This window comes from Gallus gallus, chromosome 24 (assembly GCF_016699485.2).
Source record: "Gallus gallus isolate bGalGal1 chromosome 24, bGalGal1.mat.broiler.GRCg7b, whole genome shotgun sequence".
NCBI lineage: Eukaryota > Metazoa > Chordata > Aves > Galliformes > Phasianidae > Gallus > Gallus gallus.
In genome coordinates this window covers 57,829-84,213 of record NC_052555.1, presented here as the reverse complement: position 1 = coordinate 84,213, position 26,385 = coordinate 57,829, and the positions used below count along the sequence as shown (strand labels likewise).

The following is a 26,385-nucleotide window of genomic DNA, read 5'->3' as shown; positions in this document are numbered from 1 at the left end:
TCCCTCCCAACACCCTGCGGTAGGCGGGTGAGCCCCGGTGGTGCTGCGCGGGCTGTCTAGTAGTCCTTCAGAAGCGCCCCAGCGGCTTTGGCGTTGCGAGCGGCGGCTCCAGCACCGAGGGCCTCCGTGTCGAGCCCCGACGTTTTGGTGTGTTTCGCTGCTCTGTGAGCAGCAACTGCCGACGGCGGCAGAGTTCCTGAGCACGCCCGTCGCCTGGAGGCGATGCACGGGGACTCGGTGTGCGGCCCTGGCGGGCGGCGGCGCTGAGAAGAACCGTGGGGGACTTGGGGGTGGCCTCGGAGGTGATCATCAGGCGGCGGGAGCTCGCGGTGGGTACGGTGAGGGCCGGGGGCTGCTGGCAGCGCTGTCCCCACCCGCTGCACACCTGGCGGGGGCCGTTAATTGGTTCCCCAGGAAGCGCCCCCGAACCCAGCACCGCCTTCCTGTGTGAGAGTGAGGAACGGAGTGGCCCCGCGGGGGGAAAAACAATTGTTGGGGAGAAAAATAAATAAATAAATAATCCATGTTAGTTTGGGTCTCCCTGAGCCAGAAAACCCTTACCAGGTGCGTGGGCCTCGTGTGAGTGCTCCTGGTAGAAGGCAGGATAGGCACGGGTTTGACCATAGGCATTGCAAGTCACTGAGCAGAGGAGGAAAACAGTCGAGGTGAAAGATCTAACAGCAGGATGCACTTCCCTCTGCCCTGTGTTTGTGTGGGATGTGCTGACCTCAAGTGGTTTCTGATGGCTTTTTCTGGGCTGATTAGAAAGCTGCTGCTGTATCGATAGGCCTTTTCTGGTCTACGGTCTGTCGAACTTCTGTGGAAGTTGGTTAAGTACAGCTGAGCCTTAAACTCTAAGGCAGGCACTCGGTTCCGTGAGGGGAGAAACCACAGCATGCGCAAGGGAGTGGCTGGCTAGAGAGCCTCCTGCAGCTGTAGTATTTGGGAAATGCCAGGGAAATGTGGCACGTGTGAGACAAGGGGGGCACAGCTTTTGTTGCCGACCCTCCTCGAGGAAGGTGACCCAGGCAGGCAAACAAACAGGCTCCAGTTGGGTGATGAGCTGCAGTCCAGGTGAGCATGTCAGCACAAGTGAAAAAGAGTCAAGCTAAGATAAAGGTGTTTTCAATAAGAAAGGGGAAAGCCATCACAGAGCTCATCCAACAGCCCATCTCTGCCTTGCTCTTTTAGGCCGCCAGCAGAGGTTCGCGGCAGCCAGCGACAAAGTTCTCCGGACAGAGAGGCTGGTGGCTGAGGACCTGCAAACCCGAGAGAAGAACTTGCACGCGGGCACCGGAAAGGAAAGCGGAGACCGTCGAGGTAGCTGCATAATGCCGGGGCCGCCCGCCGGACCGCGGGGAGGCGGTGCTCCGACACCGGAAGAACTCGGGCGGTTGCCCTTGGGGACGCGGTCGCTGCGCGCGGGTTGTGGCTGCTGTGCGCAGGCGGGCGCGGGGCGCTGCAGGGGCTGGGCTTGGCCCACGTGCGTCGCGGAATCGGGAACGGGGCGGCGCGCCGCGGCCCTTCTCTCCGGGTGGGAGGCGGTCGCCCGCCATGCCTCCCGGGCTGCCGTGAGGCGCAACGCGCAGCAACATGGGGCCGGATCCGGGCTGGGCCGCGCTGGTGTTGCTCTTCGCCGCTTCGCTGCTCACTGTCGCGGCCTGGCTGCTCCAGTACTGGCGGTCGGCGGCTCTGCGATCGCTGCGGCGGCAGGTGCCGGCGACGGAGGAGGCCGGGGCCCGGGCGCTCCTCGCAGCGCTGCTCGCTCTCCGGTCCCTGCGTGAGCAGTGGCAGCGGGCCTGGGTGCGAGCCCTCAACAGCCAGGCGCGCCGGCACGGGGTACGGCGGGGCGCGGGCGGTTGCCAGGCACCGTGTCGGCGGCGAGCTGAGGGGCGGTGAAGCCGGGGGTGTCGTGAGGCCGAGGGGGTTGCATCGGTTTTGGTCGATCGGCTCCGTCTCCCCTTTGTGGGCTTTGATGAAGGAAAGCTCCTCACCAAGCACTTGTCGGGCTATGTAGTCTGGACTGAACTGTCCAGAGCAAGCGCTTGGTGTGCCAGCTTCTCTTTTTTTGGCTGCTATGTGTTGCTTTCTGCTGCGCTTCAGGGGTGGGGTGCTGGTCTTCTATAAGTAGAATATGGCTCGTGAATCCCACAGCAAGTATTGTCACAGAAGCTTACGTTGCCTGTTCAGGCCTTACTACTACGAGAACTTTGTTGTCGCTTGTTTCTACAGAAGGGTTACAGAGGGCTGATGGCTGCTGTGTGAAAGAGTGTTGTGTCTGGAGTCAAGTTTATTTGTCAAAAGAAATTGGTAGAGTCGGCCTCTACAAGTGTTGTGCGATTGCTAATGCAGATGGCTTATTTGTAAAGGACTGCTTACTCCTGTTACATGGCTGATGTTTTTAATTTCTAGATTATTTTTCCTGTATGTTAGAGATCTGGAAATTGACTAATTGAATTGACCACATCTGGGATCTGGATCTGGAAATTGAGTTGTTCTAAATGTAAACTTTCTTGAGGCTTGTCATATATATGTTGTCTCTGTCTGTTTTGAGGTATACCAGGGACCCTGCCTGTAAAGCTGGGTATTCCTTATTGCTGCTAGTATTGACAGATTTGGTTTGTTCGAGCTGTTTGACTGCACTGGTGAGACACCTAGTCTCTCCTCATCCGCTTTCACTCTTTTTAAAGAAAGGAAAAAAACAGGAAGAAAAAAGAGGAAACAGCTGATTGTTTCACTGTGTTCAGACATTTGCTTTTCTACCTTAAGGTCTCTGTAATCTATGTGTGGCACCGTGTTTCATCTCTTCCTTGGCCTTGTTAGGTTGACTTGGAAAGACTGGCCTAGTTTCTCATTCTTTGCTACCTGCAATAAGTGAAACTGTGCTTTGTTTTAATGGAGAAATGCTGCAGCATCTGGCCTCTCTTTTCTGCCTTTGATCTAGCTGGCTAACACTGTAAAATGGGAATGGGTGGTTATACTGCTTTTCAGGCTCCAGTGGTGTCAGAGAACAGATTATTCAGCGGTGTTTTTAGGATGAGCTTATCCTCTGACAGGTTTTAACAGTTAAAATACTTTGTTCCTAAAAGGTTTGTGAAAAAACGGGACTTTTCACAAAGGTGTGGTGAACATGCCAGACATATGATTACAGGTTGAGATGTCCATCAAATTATACATTAATGCCTGCCTTTGTGGACTTCGCTGCTGCTTCTCCATAAACTGTCTTCTGTTATTTTCATTTATTGTTATCAATTGATGTACTTAGTAATTGAATATGGAGAAAATGAAAAGATGCCTCTTTCAAAATAAGGTAAGGAAGCTTCGGTAAAAATGAGACTGGACCTGTTGTGTTTGCGTCCCGTTTCTTTTACTGTCTACTCAAACTCAGAAACATTTGTTGTTGTCCAAGAACGTTAGCGAACAGTCCCTTAAGAATACTGAGGGCAGGAATCATCCATATTGCAAGTCTGACTTCTATAACAGAAGTTAGGACTGATTGTGACTAACTGGACTATGTCCTTGATCTTACAGAAAGAGGGACAAGAAGAATCAGAAGGTGTGCTGGATAAGGTTGCTATAGGACTACCTGCTTTAGTTAAAAGTGAATATTTGGCCTGGAATTAAACAAGACTAGATTATGCACTGTAGGATTATGCCCTTGATAGTTACGGTGGGTAAGATACAACTTGATGTGGTGTTTAATATGTCAGCTGCTATAAAACTTTGTTTTACATCTCTGCGTCCTTTTCCTCGCTTTCCCCCAGTTCTGCAAGTAGCAAGGTTTAGCGCTGAACCTGAGATTCACATCCTGAAAAGGTGGTTGCTTTCTTTGAGGAAAACCAGGATGTTGAGATATGCTTGGTTTGTTGTGTGGAAGCTGAAACACTGGATCCTGCTGGTGTTGAATCTATGAAGTCTGCTCTTTATTTTGTGACTGAAGGCAAGTTTGTTCTTGTATTATGTATGTTGTACTGAGGCACTTGCTGTCATGAGTGACACTTAGAATCATGGAATGGCTTAGCCTGGAAGTGACCTTAAAGATCATCAACATCCAACTCCTTTGCCATGCGCAGGGTTGCCAACCACTAGATCAGGCTGCCCAGGGCCCCATCCAACCTGTCCTTAAACATCTCCAGGGATGCAGCACCCACAACTTCTTTGGGCAGTCTGTTCCAGTGCCCCACTGCCCTCTGAGTGAAAATAATTTCTTCCTAATATCTAACCTAAATATTCCCTCTTTCAGTTTAAAGCTATTTCTTCTTGTCCTATCGCTGTTAGGCTGTATAAAAAGTCAGTCCCCCTCCAAAATATAAGCTTCTTTGAAGTACTAGAAGGCCACAATGAATTCTCCTCAGAGTCTTCTCTTCTCCAAGCTTAACAAGCCCAACTACCTCAACCTTTCTTCATCAGAAAGGTGCTCCAGTCCTTTGATCATCTTCCTGGTCCTATGGACCTGCTCCAAAAGCTCCACATCCTTCTTGTGCTGGGGGCCCTGGGCCTTGACGCAGTACTCCAGATAGGGCCTTACGAGAGTGAAGTAGAGAGGGGCAGTCACCTCACTTGGCCTGCTGCTACTATCCCTCCTTTGATGCTGCCAATGAGACAGTTGACCTTCCAGGCTGCAAGTGTGCACTGCTGGCACATGTCCAGCTTTTTGTCCACCAGCTGTGCAGGGCCGCTCTCAGTGAGTTCTCCCAGTCTACAGATGTATCTGGGATTGAACCTACCCAAATGCAACAACTTGCATATACTTGTTGAACCTCATTAGAGTTTTGTGGGCCTGTTTTTTGAGCCTGTCCAGGTCCCTTTGAGTGGCATCCCTTCCTACTATTCTGTCAACTGCAGCACTTATTTTGGTGTCATCTGCATACCTATTGAGGGTGCACTCGATCCCATCATCTACATCATTCATGAAGATGTTAAAGAGTACCAGTCCCAAGATGGACCCCTGAGAGGCACCACTCCTGACCAGATGCCAGCTGGACTTAGAGCCCTTGACAACACCACTCTGGCTACAAGCATCCAAACAATTATTTATCCACCAAATAGCCTAGCCTTAAAATCTGTATCTCTCCATCTTAGAGATAAGGGTGTGGTGCAGGACCATGTCAGAGACCAGGGTAGGTGACATCAATTGCTCTTCCTTTGTGTACCAAAGCCGTTGCTTAGTGAAACCCTCCTGTGGCTGGCTTGGTACAATGGTTCATACGTGTCAAGCCATGGAAACTGCCTCCTCTCCTGCAAACGTGATGGGATAGTCCCCAGTTTTCTGGGATGGAGCAAGGGCCTTCCTTTGCAGAGAGGACTCGGTAAGGGACTGCACATCAGCAGTAATGTGTGCCAAGTGCCCACAACCTGTAGAAATACATGTTCTCCCTCTTTGTCCCATCTTGTGGGAGTACTGTAGTTGTGGTGCTAGATTGTCAGCAGTTGCCCCTGTCTGCTCTGCTGTGCTCATCCCTCACACACTGGTTTCATCTGATACTCACAAAGTGACCTGAATTTCTAAATTGCAGAGTCTAGAAATCATGCCAGGTAAAGACTGGCTGACAGCTAAAATGTTATGGAGGCCTTCAGGTGGCCATGTTTCAGTTTCTGCTGCAGTTGCTCCTCTTCCAGAGCACATTTCTCCAGAGGATGGCATTGCTGCAGCAAGTTGCTGTGGCTAAAAAACAGTTCTCTGAAGCAGGGCCTCAGTAGTGTTCCTCATGTTTAGATTGCCTACTCTGTTTGCTCCTTGTGAGGAAAGGGATAGTTTTCTTTAAGCAGTGCCCTCAGCTCTTTATCGTGGCCTTCTGTTCTTTGCAAAAGATTTTTTTGTGGAAGACTGCTCTTGTTACATTGGGAAGTCCTTGAATGAGGAAGAGGGATGCTTCCATGGTGAACTTTGTAATCTGGTAAACCATGGGAAGGTGGAAAATGGGAATTAGTCAAGCACATGAGCTGAGATGCTGTATGTGGGAGATAGTTTTTATTGTTGGTGGTGTTTTTTTGTTTTTTTGATTGGGATGAAATTAGCACATTTTTGTTTTTTAATTGGGGTGAAATTAGAAGAGACAGAAGAAAAGCTAAGTTTTGGTGATGAAGAAGGTTTAACACGCTCTCCTACAGTTAACAGGTATTCAGAATAATTTTGCATTCTCATTCAGTCTTGCTTGTCTGAAGTTAGTGTTTGTGAGCCTGGACCAGAGATAGAGTTTCATTTCTCAGTCTGGACAAGCCAGAATTGCAGTGTGGACATGTCTGTTTGCTGGTTGGATTCATGGAATTGGGCTAGAATGTCTCTGGGGCTGTATGGGAACTGTTGAATCACAGCCTGAACCTCTGATTGACCACCTGAGGCGAGCACTGAGTCAGCTGCGGAAGCACAGGTGAAGGCAATTCACCTGTGCGACCGGAAGGGATGGAGCCTGGCTCCACCTCTCCTAGACTCCATTTAAGGGCTGACTGCTACTGAGGAAGGATCTCTCTCTGGAGATCACTCCTCTTGGAATCTTTTTGGTGAGTCCAGGATATGGGTATGCTTTCCATTCATCTTTGATTATCCCTTTCTAATGCAATAATTTTTCTAGCCTAACATCTGTATACTTACTGACCTTACAGGGGCCCTGTGTTAGACTTGCTCATCCTCTTTGAAACTACCTAGGATACCTCATCCACTGGGAATTAACGGAGTTCTCTTTTCGTAGAGTTCAGTGCAAATCACATTTGAAGAGGGTCCTCAGTTACCACCAGCAGCAAATATAAGCTGTGTGACGTGCAAGGGCCAGTCGGGCCACAGCATGGTAAGGCTTTGTTGTTCTGAATTGTGCCATGTGGGGTTTCTCTGCAATCAGTCTTGTATGGGGATTGTCAGTGCCCACATCATGGGAATGTTAAACCTGGGGGGAAGTTGTGAGCCAGGTCCATAGTTTGGTTCAGAGATTGCAGCTCAGGGACTATATGTTGGTGAGCTCTGTGAGAGCAGTGGATGAGATCCATCTGATGACACTGAGACGTAGGGTTGCTGAGCCTGAATGTCAGGGCACTGTGTTGCAGAAAAGAGAGCTTCTTTGTCATTGATAGATCTTTATTGGTTCCTATATGGAGTCTTTAGTGGCATATTTAGAGTGCAGAACTGGGTCTGGCAGACTGATGTTTCTGTCTCAATAGGTTAACCTTGCTTATTTTACAGATTTTGTCATCTCCAACCTGCATCTCAGCAAGGATATAAAATTATCAATTTCCTTTTCTCTGTAGGTGCTGTGTTGTCATCTGTCAGCTGAAGCTGTGAAATTCCCTGTCTCTGTAACCCAGCAGTCTGCAGTTGATGTTTCTGTGGACACATATCATGTCACTTTGGCTCTGCTGCAGGCTCAGGTAATAGTTGTAAAAAGTTTGTTGGTTTGCTTGTTCTTTTACATAGCCCTATGCTGAAGGAGGAAGGGAAGACTTGATGTAGTGCAGCTGAAGGCCTTACTGTGCCAGAGAGGGAGCCAAGGTATCGCTACTGTCTGGTGGGATACTAAATGTTTCCTGATCAGTGTGCAGAGTCCTGTTTTCTGAGCGTTGTTCTGCAAATCTTGGATATATAACATTATCTTAATAAAATCGAGGACCAGAGAGATGAGGTATGGCAGTATTCTATACTTGCTTTTAAAAGATCTGCTTGAAAACCGGAAGATCCTCAGAATTCAGAAGCCCCTACAGTGCGATAAATAGGGAAAGATGTGTCCTGTGTGTACGTACAAATATTGTTTTGTCCTGTTATTGGTGTGAAAAAGAAATCCACTGTGAGGAATAGTTTGCTTGCCAGGACTCCCCTCAATACATTCATCTTGTTTCCGTGTTGAATTTTTGGAGATGGAGTTGCTTTTTCCAGAAAGAGAAACTGAAATTTCAATGGGTGGTAACTCCACAGTTGCTTTCAGGTTGGATTTGCTTCTCCAGAACTTCATTTTTCTCTGGAGCAGAAGGATTTCTTTCTCTTGGTGATATCTCGCTTGGATACTGCTGTTCATTGGTGCTATCAGAAGAGATAGTAGAGTTAAGAGCTATTCCACAGCATGAGGCCAGTCCCACACTACTGCAGATATTACAGTTGGAAAGTTGTTCTAGAATGTCTTTGCTCTCAGGAGCTTTAATAAGATTTTCTGTGTAAGTTTACCAGATTATGCTGGTTTGTTCTTGTGCATACATAAGAGTTCTTCTTTCCTTCTGAATATCTCCTTTCCTTCTGAATATCTCCTTTCCTTCCTTGGTGTTTAGTATGCCTGCTGCTGATCTCGTTGTGGCTGTTAATTGCCATCATTTTTCATCTTTCCTTAGTCTGTAGAGGCCAGGTCAAGATCAAGTTGCTTCTCTACTCATTGAAATTTTGTAGGTGTCCTTGTCTGTGTCTGTTGAAGTTTTGATTTTTGTATGTCTGATGGTCAGAATACTTCAAGTGCTGCTGTCCCAAATTTGTCTTGCCTTTTCTGTAAACCTCTTGCCAGTTACTTGTCTGACTACTGCGTCTCAGATCTCTTACTTTCAACTGAAGACTTTGTGTATTCTAGGTAAATAAATGTTCAAAAGCTGTTTGTCTTTCGGTTACTTTTGTTGAACTATGTTAAATTTCAATTTCATTCCACTGTTTTTAATACAGATCTTGAGTTGGGAGTTCTTCTTATGTCGTTTCACTTGTGTGTTGTATTAATGATCCCTTTATTTTGTATGGATGTGGAACTTTTCAACTGAACTACAGAATATTGTACAGGCTGCGTTGTTGCAGACCAAGGATGATTTCCTAGAGACTTAGAAATGGCTCTACTTAAGTTTGACGGTGGTTAATGATGTAGCTCCACAAATACCCTGTATTAATACCCAGCTTGCTTCATCAGATTGCCTTGGAGGCTTTTTCTTCAGCCAATGAAATAAAATTTTATTTTTTCCTTTGGTGATGTCTGAACATTCAAAGGCAGTGAGGAAGCTGGATATGGAGTGATGAAGATTCTGCAGCCAGTTACTCTCAGAGGCCCAGGACCACCTATGTTCTTCCTTGTTTTTTTTTTTTTTTTTTTTTAATTGCTGCAGTAATGGGGAGGCCCTTTCAGTTGCTGAAGGTGAAGCAGGGCAAGAAACACTAAATGAAAACAGAGCATTTCTGACTGCATATTTGTTCTGGGTCAGGTGGAGATCCACTTGGAGGAGATACAGAATCAGGGTCTCCTGGTGTCATGGTCATTCAAGGACAGACCAGACTTGGATCTGTCAGTTCTTCCAAGACTTCAGCCTTGTGAGGTAAGCAAACAACAGGGAGGCTAGACTCAAGCAGAAGAAGGGTGGGAGAGACAGAAACATTGCCCAGCCGTGAAGAAGGCTGCTGCAGAGGACAGAGGTTGGCAGCTTGTTACTGTGGCCCTTTTTGAGTGAAGGAGGGGGTTCTTTCACGCTGGAACCAGTACCAGCTCACCTGTGCTAAAGGAGTGCATTCTTAAAGAGAGCTGAAGCAGTTCTGATACCTGCTTTCTGAGTTTTGCATAACATCTGAACTCTGAATAGAGTCTACGTAGCAAAAAATGCTTTCTGTCTATGTAGGGACCTACATAGGGACCTACTGCTGTTGCTGACTGCAGAGCTGCAAAATAAGTTGGAGTATTTTGTTTTACTTTTTGGACTTGTGAAGTTTTCAGAACCCACGAGTGTTTGTGGCTTGATGAGCTGAACGTGGATGTGCTTGCAACTCAGGGTTTTTTGTTGTTGTTGTTAGTTTTATTGAAATCCTTGTCTTATCCTTAGCAAATGTAGGAATTTGACTTTTATGAAAGTGCGGTAGTACCATTACACGAGGTGGCAAGGATGTGGCAAGCCCTAAAGACATTATTGTCAAAATTTGCAACACGGAGACTACAGATGTAAAGGGTCAGTTTGTCTTGCTTACATAGCCTGTTTTTGCCAGTAAGTATTACAGCAAAGGTTAAGCACTGGGGAGGAGGTATAGAGAACAGAAGAAGAGTATGTGGGAGGGTATTTCTGGCAGAAGGGCTGCTTAGCGTCATAGAGGCTTGAGAGGCAGTTGGAATTGTATAAGGAAAAAAATTGTCTGCCTCCTTATGACATTCTTGCATTTCCTTTGGATTTGTGGAGAGAAGAATGAAGGGAAAGCGGATCTGTCCACCATAAAGGATCTAATTGAGGATACTATTGTCAGCACGCAGCCAGCCATGATGGTGAATCTGAAGGCTTGCACAGCAGGAACTGGCACAGTAAGGTTCTCTTCCTGTAACATTCTTGTGCCTTGTACACTGTGCCCTGAAGTGCTTTGGAGGGCTGAGACACAGGAATTCAATGGCTGAGGCTCATTTCTAGACAGCAGTCACATTCTAGACAATAATTGGGGTATTGTGGTGCAGGGAGTGGGGGGAATTGGTAGGAGACACCTTTAGTGTGTCTCCTTTGGTTCCCCCTTCTAGTAGTCAGAAAGCTTATTCCTATCTGTCTCTTTTCCTGTCTACCCTAAATTTCATGTCCGAAATGACATGGGAGCCCACCAAAGGTTGATAGCTTGTGGAATCTGCACTACCTCTGGGTGGCTTTGTGGATGTTCCTGTGAGGAGCATTTGTGAAATGCAAGCACAAATGTTGTGTGTCTTACTGCTATCTGCTGAAAAACAAATGGTAAGTCATCAGTCTTCCTCTCATGATTCCTCAGGTATCCAGCAGTAAGGTGACCCAAGAGTCTCCATACAGTGTAGTAGAAGCCCCTCTGGGTTCAAAGCTGTTGCTCCGGAATCTTCGTGTGCTGAACTTAGGCTCACAGAGGAATGGAGGTAAATGTGAAAACACTGCTAAGCTGAAGCAGGGCAAGTGTGGAGGTAGCAAGGTTAGAGCAAGTGGATGTTTGTCTTGAAGTGGAAATATGTATACGTGAGCTCTGCCTTGCATTCACAGGTGCATACGTGCTCTCTTTCTCTGTTGCAGGAGTTGGGGAGATATGCTGTGTTGCAGAACTAGACAGTCCCCCACAGCAGAAATGGACAAGGCCAGTGAGAGCTGGTAGTGCTGGCATTGCTGCAGAGATGGAGTGGAATGAAGAGCTGTTTCTGTAAGTGTCTGCCACCCTCCTCGCAGTTGCAGTAAAGGCAGACTAGCATGACCTCTTTGTGTCCTCACCGCTCTGCAATAACTGATGGAGGACAGTGTGGAGGTGATGTCTGCAGTGCCGGGTGGTGTGTGTTTGTGCTGCAGGTGTGCTGGGCTGCAAATACTAGTGATCAGCTGCAATTTGCATGCTTATTTCCTGCTTCCTTGTATGGTGCATGTTTTAACTGGATGGGCAGAAGTGCCCGATTGCGTGGAGTGCAGGGGCAGGAGCGCTTAGATTTCTAGACAGGTTGTTTTATTAACTTGCTCTAGAAGCTTACGCAACCCAGCATGGGACATTAACTTACATTCTCCTCACCTTGCTGCGCCTTTTTGAGGCCTCCAAGACAAGACACACATACCAGAGCTTTGGAAAGGCGATTTGAGGGAAGGAAAATATTAAATGAACTTGTTTACTCTGGCATTTCTTCAAAGACTGCCTAATATCAGTTCTTCTGTCTCTGTTTCAACAGTGAGTTAGGACCCAGAAGTAAGGAGCTGAAGCTGCAAGTGCTGGGGGACAGTGGCAAAGGGGAAGGTAAGTATGGGCAGCCAAAAAATGGATTCTAAGATGGGTTGACAAAAATGCGTAAGGAACTTGCTGTGCTGTGAGCCTGTGATTCTTCTATGTTGGAATGATACGTTACAAATTCTGCAAGGGATTTTCACATCAAACTTTATATGAGTCTGTGTGTGAAGTAACTCTTGAGTCAGTTGTCCTTAGTTAAAGGGTTCCATGAACTGCACTTTCTTGCCTGGAAGCAGTGAGAGGGATGCAGAGATTCATCCACGTGTATTAGAAGAACAGGACAGAGGCTCTGAACTTTTTTTTTTTTACTTGTACTCAGAGTACCGACAATTGCAGCAACTATTTTTGATGGAAGCTACAAAAATACAACTTGTCTAATGTTTGTTTTGTAGATCAGCAAAGCAGAGCTTCCTCTGCTGAATCTGGGAACTACTGGGCTCAGGGGGATCTGTTTTGATGTCCTGTGGGTCTAGTTTCCAAAAGCAAATGGACCCTGGGAAAGGTCTGAGGTGCTGAGAAGTTGTGCGGTGTTTTGTTTTCCTTTTTCCTTTTGCAGGTGTGCTTCTGGCACATGCTACTCTTTTGCTTGATTCTTTGGGCAAACAACCCTCTGGGAGACAGGTCTGCTCACTGGCCTCAGGAGCTGGGCAGCCCCTGGCAGCTGAAGCTACCATTGTATTGGAGGTGAGCTGATGACTTCATAAGCTCTGTGAGTGCATGCTCTAGATATATTTGTGATGTGAGACAAAAGCTGGAAACCAAAGTGATTAGGTCTGAGCCTGCTGCAGGGGACTAAAAGACTGAGAATGTGTCACCTCATCCTTAGTTCCTGAGCTTCCCTCCCATTCTACAGACGTTGCAGTGAGGATGGCTCCTTGGTGCTCAGAGTGGTAGCTTTTGTCGTTTGTATACCTGCCTTTCATTTTGGGAGGAGGGTGGTCCCTTCTGAGCTGTGTTTTACTCTTTGTAGCTTTTATACCAGGATTCTTCTGCATCTCTGAATGCTCAGCATGCCACATCTCTGCATACCAGCATCACCCCCACCAAGAAGGTGGAAATGGACCGGACCATCATGCCCGATGGCACCATTGTGACTACTGTCACCACAATTCAGTCCCGACCCAAGGTGGACTGTAAGCTGGGTGAGGCTGCACTGAGACAGGAGTCTCATACAGGTGGCTGTTCAGCCACTGAATGTTGTGTTTGCTGTGGACGTGCATCTTAAGTATGAAGTGGATGGTGCTTTTGGCTTTCAGGTTACTGTCTTGTGGATGTCTGGAGACTAGTAGGTAGCACTGAGGGGAGAGAACTGATGCACTGATCTATCTCTTTCCAAATATAGGAGATACGAGAGGAATGAGCCTCTCTGACATAGTTTGAGGGTGGGACTGCTGCATGATGTTGGACGAAATATTTTGGCTTTCTTACTCTATTTTCTTCACTGCTAAGTGAGTTGTGCTCTATGAATATAGGCCTGAAGAATCTGTTGACCTTGCTTACCCATTGTTGCTGCTTACAGTCTCGGCCTGATGTCTTGGTGAATGTAGTGCTGGATATTTAGTGAGGTAGGGCTGGGAAGCAGTACAAATAATCTGTGACAGGGCTGCTTTGTGTGTCATTCCAATAGGCTTCTTACTACTCGGCTGCTGCAAAGCTTCATATCAGCAGCCTCTGCAGATGTTCTCTGTGTGTGTGTGTGTGCACGCGCATGTGATGCTGTGTGTGTACGGGGCCATGAGAATGTGATGAAGCTACCTGAATTTCACGTCCATTTACTTTTGTCTCTGTGTCTCTGCCTCTCCTTCACTATGAAGATTCACCTTCAAGGTCACCATCCAAGGTGGAAGTGACAGAAAAGAAGACAACGGTGCTTTTGGAAAGCAGCTGTCCTCACAACTCCTTGCCTAGCAGCAGCCGTAAGCACTTGTGAAACAGGGCTTCTTAGCAGAGCAGTGATGTTCCTTAGCCTTTTTCAGAAAGCAGCTGTCTGAATGACAGTTGCTGAACTCATCTGCATTTGCTGCAGAAGAGCAAGTCCAAGTACCTAAGCGAAGAAGAGGAATAAAAGGGGGGTGAGGTGGGGTGGGAGGTGGAAGCGAGTGAAAGAAATGCCACTGTGGCTCTCTCATCTGTTAATCTGAATGTTTCTTTGCCTGACAAGAGCATCTCCAAAGTATCTGAACCCAAAGAAATTTGCTCACACTCTATCTCAGTACTTGGTGTTTCTGATTGTCTCTGGAACAGGGTGCTTAGGCTCTTTGGATGCTTTGTGGCCAGGGCTGTGTGACCTCTTCTAAGTCTTGGGAAGTTCTTTTTAAATGGGAAACGGGAAGGGTATTTTAATAACGCGCCTGTTGAGAAATCAAACTTAACAGGTGCCTAATGGAGATGAGAACTCTGTGGAGCATCCTTTATTTAATTTGTTTGAGCAAATCTATAATAAATGCTGCTCTGTATTGTAACATACACGCAGTAGCCCATTAAAAGCATCATGGTCAGTAAGTGACCTTTTGCCTACGCTGAAGGATACTACTTCAAGTGCTGGTATCTTTCTTGTGCTCAGGGGACAGCGAGATGCCCAATGGCTTGGATCCGGTGGCTGAGACGGCAATCAGGCAACTAACTGAGACAAATAACAAGCCTGCCAAGAAGACCCCAACAAAACGTAGCACGCTGATCATCTCAGGAGTTTCCAAGGTGTCTGGCAGTTAGAGGTCTCCATTTTGAATCTGGGAGGCTATTTCTAGGAATGTGTGTATGAAACCACCCTGTCTTGCAGGGAATGGTGAGGAAAGGTCCCATTGCAGAGGACTTGCTCAGCAAAGCCCTTTTGCTGCTTTCTTGCTGCTTGTCCTTATTTCTCAGCAAGCATCACGGTTACCTCATTGGTCTGCATGGCAGCTGCCATGGGAAGTTCACAAAACATGGCAGGAGAAGGGGAAGCTGTTGATGTAGTCAGTTGGGAAACCTTGTGGAGAATCTGAGTTATCCTGGGACTTTCTTATGGGAGTGAGGAAAGTATTGCAAAAATGCAGTGGAATCATGTATCTTCCAATATGTTTCAGCAAAAAAATAACTGACCGTTGTATGTCTGTGCTTTCTAGCACTGTTGACCAAAACTGGAGATAAATGCAACCCTTTAGATCTTGTTTTCCTGTCTGACCCTCTAACATCCTCCAGGTACCTCTTGCTCAAGATGAAATGGCACTTTCTCTGGGTTATGCTGCATCCATGGAGGCCACAGTATATGGGGATACTGTCGCAGTGTGTGCATCTGACCAGGTGCATGATTTGACTGAATCATCACAGCCACTGGAAGCGTCACCATCAGAACAAAGAGCCAGTCAGGAGCTGGATGAGACGACGCGCTCTGACATCTCTGAGAGGCCGTCTGTGGAAGATGTTGAGTCTGAAACTGGCTCCACAGGAGGCCTTGAGACCAGGAGCTTGAAAGATCACAAAGGTAAGAGTGAACTGTTGACCAGTAGCTAATGTCAGCTTGTCCCTGAGGAATACGTGAGACCTTTGCAGCTTGCATATTCCTGAGACAGGCCTTTGAGCTTGCAGATCAGATGCATATCTGTTAACAGTGATTCTTCCTCTAAACTCTGCTACTGTGGTGCAGAAATGGAGGCTGTGTAACAACAGATTGTGTGGACCTTGATATGCTGTTTTCTCCATTACCATCAAAGTAGCTAGTACCTCTGACCTGCAGTACTGTAGGAGTCCCCACAGATTCCTAGCTTTTAAACAGTGAAGGGCAGGTCTGCCGTGACTGAGCTGCTGTTCTGGAATATACAGGTTTGCATCAGTTGGGCAGACTGCATGACTTGGATTTGTTTGCTTGAAGCCAGGAGCATTTCAGCTAGCTACAAATTACCTAAACAAAGGCGAGTCAATAATCTGTTTCTCAGAACTGTGGTCTTTTGTTTGCATGGCAGATGAAAAGGTATGTGGCCCAGATGCACAAGAGACCTGGTGAGCTGGGAAAAGAAGGAAGAAAAAGAAAAAATCGTAGAATTGCTCAGGTTGGAAAAGATCTTAAAGATCATCAAGTCCAACTGCAACCTAACCACACTACCCTAACAGCCCTCTGCTAAATCAGGTCCCTGAGCTCCACATCCTGAATGTGTTTAAAAACCGTTTGGGATGGTGACTCAACCACCACCCTGGGGAGCCTATTCCAGTGCTTAACAACCCTTTCTGTAAAGAAATTTTTCCTGAGATCCAACCTAAACCTCCCCTGGAGCAACTTGAGGCCATTTCCCCTCATTCTGTCACCACTGAGAAGAGACCAGCCCCTCTCTTGCTGTAAGCACCTTTCAGGTATTGAAAGAGAACAGTAACGTCTCCCCTCAGCCTCCTCTTCTCCAGACCAAACAGCCCCAGTTCCTTCAGTCGCTCCTCATAGGCCATATTCTCCAAGCCCTTTACAAGCCTTCTTGCCCTTTTTTGGGCCTGCTTCAGCACCTCCACGTCCGTTCTGTATTGAGGTGTCCAAAACTGAACACAGTACTCGAGGTGGGGCCTCACCAGTGCCGAGTACAGAGGCAGGATGACTTCCCTGGTCCTGATCGTCACACCATTCCTGATACAAGCCAGAATATCATTGGCAAAGAACCCTGCAGTCTATAGAAAATGCTGTTGTAGCACTGAATAATGGGCAGGTTTTGGATATGCCTTTGGGTTCCCTTTTGGGGCTGTCAGTGATCAGCATTTTCATCCTGTCCTGCCGCTGTATGTTTTCAGGAGCCATCGCTATTCTTTTTCTCCAGATTTGCGTATCTTGTGAAACTGTGAACAAGTTGTGCTGAGAGTTTGACCAGCTAATCTAGATACCCGTAAGATGGGCTAGCCCAAGAAGCCTTTTTCCTGTTGTGTGTTCCTGTGGATTTCTCCACACTGTAATATTCCCAGTCATTTTCCATGCCGGTCTTAGCTTTAATTTAAAGTTCTCCATGACTCCCCTGAAGTGGATCGCTGCACAAAAGGAAGCTTATGTACAGGAAGTGTGTTTTTAGGAAAATAGCTTGTTGGTAGGTGAAAATAGCTTGTTGCAGTCTGTGCTGAATCTGGACTTTGCCTTACAGTTGGAAGCTAGGACTGACTTGACCTGTGTGCTTTTGCTGCTTGGGATGATGGCCTCTTGTTTGAGAGTGGCCAGATAACAGTGTGCATTTGTTGTCCCAGAGACTTGCCAGGGCAGAATACCATTATGATTTCCATCTCCTTCCTGTCTTTGCAGTTAGCTTTCTTCGGAGTGGTACCAAACTCATCTTCCGGAGAAGGAGCAAGCAGAAGGAAGCTGGCCTCAGCCAGTCACATGATGACTTGTCCAACGTCACCGCTAGTTCTGCCACCAAGAAGAAAGCTGGCAGCTTCTCCCACCGCCTCATCAAACGCTTCTCCTTCAAGTCTAAATCCAAACCTAAAACTAGTGACAACACAACAACAGGTGAGAACTGAATGAAGGAGAAGCCAGCTGGAAGGATTCAACAGAAATTGTCTTCTATTCTCTCGTCTTTCCACTCCACTGGTACCTCTGTGACCTGCAGTCCAGTTCCTTGCATCCTTGGCTGAGAGAAGACACTCTGGTACTTCACACTGTTTAGAGAGCAAAGGTGGTGAACCCAGTCTTAACTGGGTTAACTGCTTAACTGTCTTTGCTCAGCCTTCTCTGACTGTTAATGCTCTGTCAAAAAACAACTAGCTGATATGCTAATCCCCATTGGGGTCCCAGGAGCTGCAGAAGTGACTCCATCTATGTAGCTGTCCAGCTTCACCAGGTGTTTCCTTGAAAGAGAGGGGGATCTTTCAAGTGACAGCCTTACTTAAAAAGTGAGAAACTACTAAGGTATCTGCATTTTTCAAGAGCTGTGGGTTGTAACCTTGCTGAATTCTGATTCTGAGAAAGAATAACCTTCCAGAATTGTGATATTGAGAAAGAGTGGTGTGGTCATGAGCCATTCACCTGTTGCTCTTGCTTGGTGCAGAGGCTTGTTGCCTGACTGAGATGTGTGATGTGTTGTGTGGTGGTGCATTCCTGGCCTGAGAGCTGTGAGCAGAGCGAGATGCTGGTCCCCTATTGGAATGGCGTCTGGTTCAGAGGGTGCTGAGAAAGCCTACTTTCTGTGCTCTACTGATGAAGAAAAAGTGTCTCTAAGAAGGAGGACGTCTTAAGCACTAGGCAAGTTTTCTGTAGAAGACTGAGTCCTCGCAAGGTTTGGTTGCTGCTCTTGGTGCTGCTGCTTGGTGACACAACCAATCCTGTGTTTGTGTCCTGGAGTGGGGAAGAGACCTCGCTGCATGCATGTACCAGCTGTCTTCTGTATGAGTGGAACCCATCTCCTTGTATGCAGCTGGGGCTTCCCCAGTCCTGCACTATGCGTGGCCTCGCTCTCTGTCAGTCCTAGCACCAATGACCAATATTGTGCTGGAGTAGGACAAGTGAGAAATGTGGCAATACCAGCAAAAGAGCAATGTGATATGAAATCTCAAGCTGCGTGGCGATGCAAGTGAGGAGCTTAACATGTTTTCACAGAGGAAAGTATAGAAAGAGCCTTTCTTGATGGCATTTGATGCTCTCCTTCTTCTTAAAAATATTGTTCTCTGTGTTCAAACTGGGAGTGTTTTTGCAGTGGACGTTTCTTGAGGGAGAACTGCTTGGGGAAAAATCAACTGCTTGCACAGGAGTAAACACTGCCCTTCTAAGTGAATGTTTTTCCAGTCTCCTGAGGTGCACGCATTATGAATATTCCCAGCGGCCCGGTTTGGATGAGTGTTGCAGCGCTTTCTGAGGAAATGATAGTGCCCTGTCAGAGCAGATGGTTTGAATGTGGAAGCCCTTTCTTTTCTGTGGGTTGTGGAGTCGAGGATATAAAGCAAAAGGGAGGAGAAAAAGCCTCTGAAGAGAGATCGCATAGGCCTGGCTGAGCTTTTACTAGCTGTACTTTTCTGTTAAAATATATCTTGAGGTGAGGGCTATTGATGTATTTCATGCAGGGTGTGACCGAGTTGAAAAAGTAGTCGTTCTATGAAACTGTCTGTGACGTGGTGCATCATGTCAGAGGGACAAAACCCAGGTTACTGATAAGGCCTTAGTCCATTTCTCGGGACTGGAATGTGCTTGGTAAGCTGCTGTGAAGGGATTTACGGGTAGCCATTTTAGGGTGTGTCTCAAAAGTATCTGAAAGTAGGGAAGACCAGAGTCGCTTAGGCTTGGATTTTAAGTGTTGATCTGTGCCTCTAGTTCTCAATCTGCTGATTCCTCGCAAGGTTGAATGTACCTAATAGGTTTGAGTGTTCCAGCTAGCTGATCAGGAAACTCTTCTCTATTTTTCAAGGTCTGGAATTCTTTTTGCCATTCCCCAGCTCTTTCGTATTTTTGTCTCCTTTTTTCTTGGTTTCTTTCCTTGTCAGCACGGTACTGTGGCTAGGCCTGTGTGGCTTTCTGTGCAGCTTGATGCGCTCCAGATATCACAGAGTTTGCTATTCTGCAGGAATAATGAAAATCAATTTCCTTGGTGCGCCACTTGGGGAAGTTGGCTGTCTGCAACTAAGCCCTAGTTTGGCGTAGGCTTCTGGTTTGGCGTAGGCTTCCTCCTCTGGGTCAGTGATGTATCACAAGTGGAACATTTTCATAGGCGTTGTTCCCAAAGCCCCTCAGGGATTGGTTCTGGTTTTGGTATTCTCTCTTGTAAAATCCCTCTGTCACTAACATTACTTGGCACTGCTGTATTCTTGTTTGTTTGTTTTCTCTAGGTAAGTTTGAGGGGTTTTTTTGAATGAAATGTGCTGGTTGTGCTTTGACAGCAGAGCCTTTCCGGTGGGATGACTGAAACTTTGTATTACAAATGGCTTTGAACTGAAGAGCTGATGGCTCTTCCTACAGATATACAGTTGGACCTTCTACAAGTCGTACTTAATATTCATGCATTCTTTAAAACTATTAGCAGCGTGAGCTATCTTGGCGTGGGGCAGCTTGTGGCAAGTGCCCAGGGCTCCCATCAGCGCTTCTGGAATGTTAATGTAAGAACAGCTGTGAGGGATAGTGAGCATTGCCCTTGTTGGCACGGATCACTCTACAAAATGCCAATGAGGGTTCTGTCTGATAAACAGATATCTGATCTTAAACCGGAATAGTTTGTTCCGCCTCAGAGAAAGGATGCAATAGGAGAGCTGGAAGTAAAGCACAAACCAGAGTTCCTCACTGGCCTCAGGGAACCAAGGAGGTTTTTCTAGCTGTGTATTCCTAGAATACGGCCGTGCATCATAATGAATTTGTTCCTGCTTTGTAGGCTCCAGGATACGGTTGCTCCGAAGTGGAATTACTGTTTTTGATGTTTTACCTTTGACCTTTCAAAAGAATTATGGTAATGTCTCAAAAGAATTTTCTCGGAACATCCTGCACCGTCATCCATAGAATGAATGGCACACATGATGCATGAGAGTGATTATGTTTTTGTCCCTTGAATTTTTGGTGGTGCTCTTTATCGTGGGCAGTGAATTGGATGTGGAAGTTTGCATCTGGCTAGATAGTTCGTTAGCTAGCTAGCCTCAAGTTCAGACAGAGTACCCAAACATTAACTCACATGTCTACTTTTGTTTTTTTTCTGCCACATCATTTCTTCTTAAAGTTTTACAGTGCAGAACTGATATTGTAGAAAAACAGGCTACAAAATGTTCTCTGTAAGTGCAGAATATGTTTCAGAGTATTTAGATCAGATGGTATTTGAGGGATAGTGGGGCAAGGGAGAACAGGTCAATTGTCTGCACTTGGAGTTTTTTAGTATGTTCTTAATTTAATGCATTCATCCTTAATCTTCATATCTGTACATGGCTTCCTTTCCTTCCTTTCTCTATTGCAAAGTTATTTTTTGTCCTCCAAGTAGTAGGTGACTGATTTTGTTTTTCCTGTCTACGTGAGCATGTGTGAATCTGCTGGATTACTTGAAGACAGGTACAGTAGCAAATCCACACAGAGGTGTGATTGTTGGCCTGTGAAACGATTCTTTTATCATATTCTTCTCAGAATGAAAGGGAAGGTCACATAGGTCTCTGGTCTCCAGAAACTACAGACAGTCTCATGAAGTTTTCTTTCATAAAACTGCTGTGTAAAATAGATCTGTTTGATTTAATCACTGCTTGTGCTTTAAAGAAAAATAAAAAAAAAAAAGAAAGTTTGAAATATGCTTTTACCTGTTCAGATTCTTGTGGATAGTCATTCCCTCAGCTTGTTGTCGCTTTGGAGTCTGTGGATTTTATAGTGATGGGCCACAGAGTAACCACAGTGTGCAGTGCAGGCTGTTGTCTAACTCTTTAGACTCAAAGGATTTCCCATTTCTAGGTTGCAGTCTCAGGGTAGGCTCAATATTTGCACTTACTGAAATCGGTCCTTGACCAAATAATTGTGTGGAGAAAAGGAGTGGAAGGGTGGTGAACATGAACACAGATAGTATTCAGAAAGAGTTCAGCCTATGTATGTGAGCCTGTGTTCCAAATGCTACATTTTGCTGCTGGCTACAAAAGAAAAAAGAGGGACTATTAAATGAAGCCAAAGTATACTTTTTTTTTTTTTTTCCCCTGGTGTGTTGGATGAAAAGGGTCAGTAGAATTTACCTATACTGTGTATTTTCACAGATTTCTCTAGCTATTTGCTTGTAACTGTATTTCTGTCTGGATGTGCTCTCCCCTCACATTTTGGCAGGGCTTTTAAGAATCTCCCTGTTGAAAAAGCCCTTGACATCTGCCTGCCCTCTTAAAGTGAGAAAAACGTGCATGAACAAAGGGGCCTGCAAGACCATCACTGCTTTAGCTTGCTGTAGGCTTTAATGTAATAAATGTTGAGTGAGGCCTGATACTTGGAGAGAAGATTCAGTGGCTGCCCAACTCAAGGGTAGAAAGATTGGGTACATGCATGCATGTTTGCACATGCTTGTGAGTGGAATGTTCTCTGAATTTGTGAAACCGATTGCAGTGCACAGTGATTGGACAGACATGGTTGGAGGGCTTGGGAGAGGCCTTATGTGGTATCCACACAATATGTCTTACTCTGATATATCTCTCCAGAGGTGGACTTGAGGACAAATCTAACCACTGCACCTGTGAACACCTTCAAAATGCTTAAATAGTTGAGGATGACTTTTTAGACACACTTGGCTGAAGTGGGGGAGAAGGAGTGGAGACTACTCAGCTAGTCAGAAAACAGTTTGGCAGAGGGAAGTGTCAAGAAATCTTCAAACAGCTGTGAGCATGCCAGGGGCATGTGCTGTTTCCACTCTTGAACTGGGTATATGGAAATGTGTGTGCTTTAAATACTTTTATCTTTATTGATGCTGCTTCTTTTGACAGCTGATCTGAGTTCATGTTTGCTAATCCTACAGAGGGAGGTTGTTACTGGGTAGCTATCAAGGTGCTTGACTGCTGGGTGGATGGTAATTGCTTCTGGGATCTTTTGCCTCGTTCCTCCTCTCCCTGCCCCTAGTTCATGGTGAGTGTAATGAAAGTAACAATATCAATGGTGGTCAAACTTCTGAAAAATACCTTTATGTACTTGTGATAATCACAGATCTTTCTACACAGCATGACTGATCTGTACCATCTTTCCTTGCTTGTAGAAGTACTGGACCAAATATGTATGCTAAATCTGAATTAGCACCCCTCCTTTTGCGTGCTTTTTTTTTTTTCTCCTTGTATTTTAATGCCTTCTTTCTGGGTGGTTTATTTTAACTCCAGGTTGTTTGGAGGGAAAAAAACAGGAACTCTGTACTTATTTAAAAAATGGAAATAAAATGACATAATTCAGACAACATGAATGAAGTTACTGCACCTTTGTAAATGTTGAAGAATTCCATTGCTGTGTAATGGCTGAACCTGTTAACTTATTAAAACACGTGGAAATGAAAACCTGATCCTGAGCTTTACTTCATATATGCTGGAGTGTTGTGTGTGGGCCATGAACTTTCTAGAAGTCCATGGAGGTACTAGATTTGTTGCTCTATTTTGTAAGATTGCCACCTCTGAACAACCTTTTTTTGCCAAAAGTAGATACAATCTGCCAGTCCTCAGCCAGTGCTGAAGCTTTTGTCTCTCCCTGTCTTACCCTCTCTGTCCTTCTCTTTCTCTCACTGACTCTTGCTATATCCCTCTTCACATCTGGTTGTCTCTCTTTTTTTTTTTTTTTTAATCTTTTCTTCTTGCATCCTGTTCCCCTATCTTTAATTTTTTCTTCCTCTGTCTCTGCCCTGCAGCCCGTGGCTATGGGAGGTGACTGTTCCCTGCTGGCTGGAAGAATGCTGCACCAGACCTGACTGCTGAGAAGAAGGAAGAGAGGCACCAAGCCCTGCAACGGACCTCTTGGGAGTTGTGTGCATTAGTGACTTTGCACTCGGCAAGCGGCTGTGCTGAGTGTAGGAGCCTTACATATCATGGGAGTCAGGTGGTGCCCTTGTACTCCACAAGGGCTGTATCAGTGGGATGGTTCTGGAGGAATCATGTGTTTGGACAAGAAGAGAGTGGTGATGGGGGAAGCTGTAGTCTTCTAGCATGAGCCTTAGGAACAGTCATGTTCATTCTGACTGCCTTCAGTGAGGAAGGTGTTTTCTAGTCCTTCCCTGTGGTGTGAGGAGGTGTGGCTTCTTTTGGCTTCCTGAGAGACATGTACTGTGCTCATCCACTATGTGCTAACCAGGTGTGCCCTGATAGCATGTAGGCAGCATCAGCACTGCTCTCACTGCTGTTACCAGGGAAGTGACAAATGCCAGTGCAAGCTAAGTCTGAACCGAGAGGTGAAGAAAACCTGGGGAGGAAATTATGGTTGTTTCTGGCCCCTAATGGTGGAATGTCGGATCTGTAGCTGCGAGGATCACACATACACATCTGTGCTCCCCTATCTATTAGAAATTTCACCAATTGCCTTTGAGGACAGACTGGAATCAAAATATATGGGCCATCATAGCTTGTCCATCGATAAACCTTCCGTTGGTGGACAGGCAGACCCAATTGGCTGCTGGTCATCATTTTATTATTATTTTTCTTCATACCTTTATGGGACCTTTGAGATCTCAGCCTGAAACAGTGATGGAGCACCTGGTGAGGGGTGTAGCCCTGCGAGCACAGGTGGAAGCAATGCACCTGTAGGACCAGATGGGGCTGAGCCTGTCTCCACCCCTCCCTAACCTCATTTAAGGGCTGGCAGCCCCAGAGGCCTTGTCTCTTTTTGGAGGCTGCCTCCTGTGGATTGTTGGGTGAGCCCTGGTCCTTGGAAAGAGGTAGGTGATGCTTTCTTTGCTGCAGGGCTTTGATCTCTGTCCTTATGCAGGGCTATGCCTGTCCTTATGATGACCTTCAATTGTTCTCTGAGGGAAGTGAAGGGGTTATCTCCCTTTCTCTGAACTGGCAATAGAGGGACTGACATACATTCCTTTCTTTTGCTATTATCTAATTTCTGGAATGCTTCAATCAGCCCCAAGGTAATGCTGGTTGGCTTACTGAGCATTGCAACTCTGGAAATGCCTGGAGCTGGTGATCTTTTCCATAAAGGGATTCTGTGTTCTCCAAATCTTCTTTGCAACTTGATTTAAGCTCAGTACCTTCTCATTAAGTCTCTGTTCCCTCTTTCATGATTCTCATCTCACAGTCTTCAACCTTGGGCTCCAAACTTGGTTTGTCTGCCACCACGCTGCCCCAGCCCATTTTATGACATGTGCTCTCTGTGTCCCCCTCCGCATTCTCTCTGTGTCCTCTCCCCATGTCCGCTCTGTGTCTCCTTTGCCATGTATTAATTCTACCCACGTGGAGTATTGTTTAAGGGCATGTATTGAAATTACGTTCTGAGTCGATCTCGTTCTGTTTTGCAGCTCGATGGGGTTTAAGGATTTCTGGGGCTCCTCTTGCTAGTGGTTTAAGCACTACGAAATCTGTGGAGCAGATAATGGAACGCCACAAGCCCCTTGTTCATGCACGGCATGTATGCAGGCGCGTTTTGTGATAGCTGGGGGAAGCTCGCTTAAAGATAGAATGGTTACAAGGGCCTCACCTTGCTCTGTGGGGTCTATTCTTCCAGCCCGATAAGCTATGTGGCTAGTGATAGAGCGAGGTGCATCGTAGTTGAGGATTCTGTCCGTCTGTAGGCACGTTTGGTTTGTTTGGCTGGGGCTTTGGAGCTTGGTGCTTATGACTTCAGTTCTTTATGACACAGAGCTGTGCCACTTGCTGCCTAGACCAAATACACATGTTGTTGGAGGAGATTACTCTGTGCATTGTATTGTTTTTTTTAATGCTTTCAAAGCGTGAGGATGGTATCTGCCTTCAAACAGAGAATGTCTAAAAGAAATTGATTTTTCTTTTTTCTTGGAGTAGTTGTTCAGGGAAATGTGGATTCTTTCTTCTCTGCCACTATGTTTCCCATAGCGGTATTCTAGGAATGGCTTCTGTCCTTGATTGCTTACTTGCTTATTTCCAGTAGGGAGAGAAACATGCTGTTATTTTTCTTCTGCCTACGTAGAACTCGCTTAGCTTCCATATAGTTTTGAGTTGTGCTTGGGAACAGAATGTACAGCTGGATCTAGAACAGTTGCCAAAGAGGGGTCTGCGGGCAAATGGTGCCGGACTTACCAGACGGAGGTCGTAAATTTCCCTGCCTCATAGCAAAGAGTTCTCATATTATTCTCATATAGCGTTGAATGTTACTGCTGTACCGAGATTTTTATTACATATCCATTATCCGTTTCTCAAAGGAGAGGCTGAGGAGCATGCCTGGGGATGTCTTAAGCATACCTCGTGCTTTGGTCTCTAATGCCGCCGTGTGGCCAATCGGAGGAATTGCGACCGTATTAGTTTGGTGGCGAAGGCAGCAGGACGCATGCGCAGAGGCACGCAGAAGTGGTATAGGTGCTTTCTAGTCACTCTGCGCAGCAAGTCCGCCGATCTCTATTGTACTTCCTCCAGGCAATGGTGCGCATGCGCAAAGAAGCATATAAATAGCAACCATTTCCACGAAGAACGGAGGCGAGGGCGGACGGTCAATTTTTGGACGACGGACTCAACGACATTTTGACATCAACGAATAGAATACCCTGCGCTGCTTGCATGCGTAATAAGGCGTCCAAAACACAGCAGGCGAAGGCGTGTACAGAAGAATGCGAAAACGAAATAATGCATGCACGAAGCTGGCGCATGCGCAGACCCCACGAGGAGGTTCTTGTTTTCTCTTAAGAAATCCCCCATATAAGCGAAAATCACGCGTTCTCTAGGGGAGAATCCCCCATTTAACCCGAAAAACACGCGTTTTCTATGCGGAAGTCAGCCCCTTAACCCGAAAATCACACGTTTACTCTTGGAAAATCCCCCATTTAAGCCGAAAATTACGCGTTTTCTCAACGAGAATCCCTCATTTAAGCAAAAATCACACGTTTTTCCTTCGAGAATCACCCATCTAACCCGAAAATCACACGTTTTCTCTCCGAAAATGGCCAATTTAACCCAAAAATGACGCGCAGAGCCCGTTAGGAGCTGGCGCATGCGCAGAGCCCGTTAGGAGCTGGCGCATGCGCAGAGCCCGTTAGGAGCTGGCGCATGCGCAGAGCCCGTTAGGAGCTGGCGCATGCGCAGAGCCCGTTAGGAGCTGGCGCATGCGCAGAGCCCGTTAGGAGCTGGCGCATGCGCAGAGCCCGTTAGGAGCTGGCGCATGCGCAGAGCCCGTTAGGAGCTGGCGCATGCGCAGAGCCCGTTAGGAGCTGGCGCATGCGCAGAGC

At 46.4% G+C, this 26,385-nt stretch overlaps 1 protein-coding gene and 1 non-coding gene across 15 annotated transcripts; both read left to right on the top strand.

Annotated features, from left to right (window-relative positions):
* The first annotated feature begins 11 nt into the window (after window positions 1-11).
* C2CD2L (C2CD2 like) lies at window positions 12-24,662 on the top strand. Of its 14 annotated transcripts, none has more exons than XM_015298010.4 (16): window positions 12-147; window positions 1,192-1,320; window positions 6,690-6,785; window positions 7,240-7,359; window positions 9,151-9,261; window positions 10,110-10,226; window positions 10,673-10,790; window positions 10,942-11,065; window positions 11,577-11,641; window positions 12,189-12,316; window positions 12,603-12,774; window positions 13,447-13,548; window positions 14,196-14,329; window positions 14,813-15,095; window positions 16,878-17,087; window positions 22,882-23,637. In XM_015298010.4, exons 3-16 carry the CDS (start codon window positions 6,783-6,785, stop codon window positions 22,899-22,901), a joined length of 1,707 nt encoding a protein of 568 aa, XP_015153496.1. In that variant the 5' UTR covers window positions 12-147; window positions 1,192-1,320; window positions 6,690-6,782; the 3' UTR covers window positions 22,902-23,637. The 14 variants fall into 14 exon arrangements, with proteins under 14 accessions (XP_015153496.1, XP_015153495.1, XP_015153494.1 ...); XM_015298009.4 differs by having other exon boundaries at window positions 12-302; XM_015298008.4 differs by having other exon boundaries at window positions 12-329.
* Window positions 1,949-2,019, top strand: MIR1758 (microRNA 1758). Its single transcript, NR_035259.1, has one exon. It is a non-coding gene; the product is annotated as a microRNA 1758 (primary transcript).
* Window positions 24,663-26,385: the final 1,723 nt, after the last annotated feature.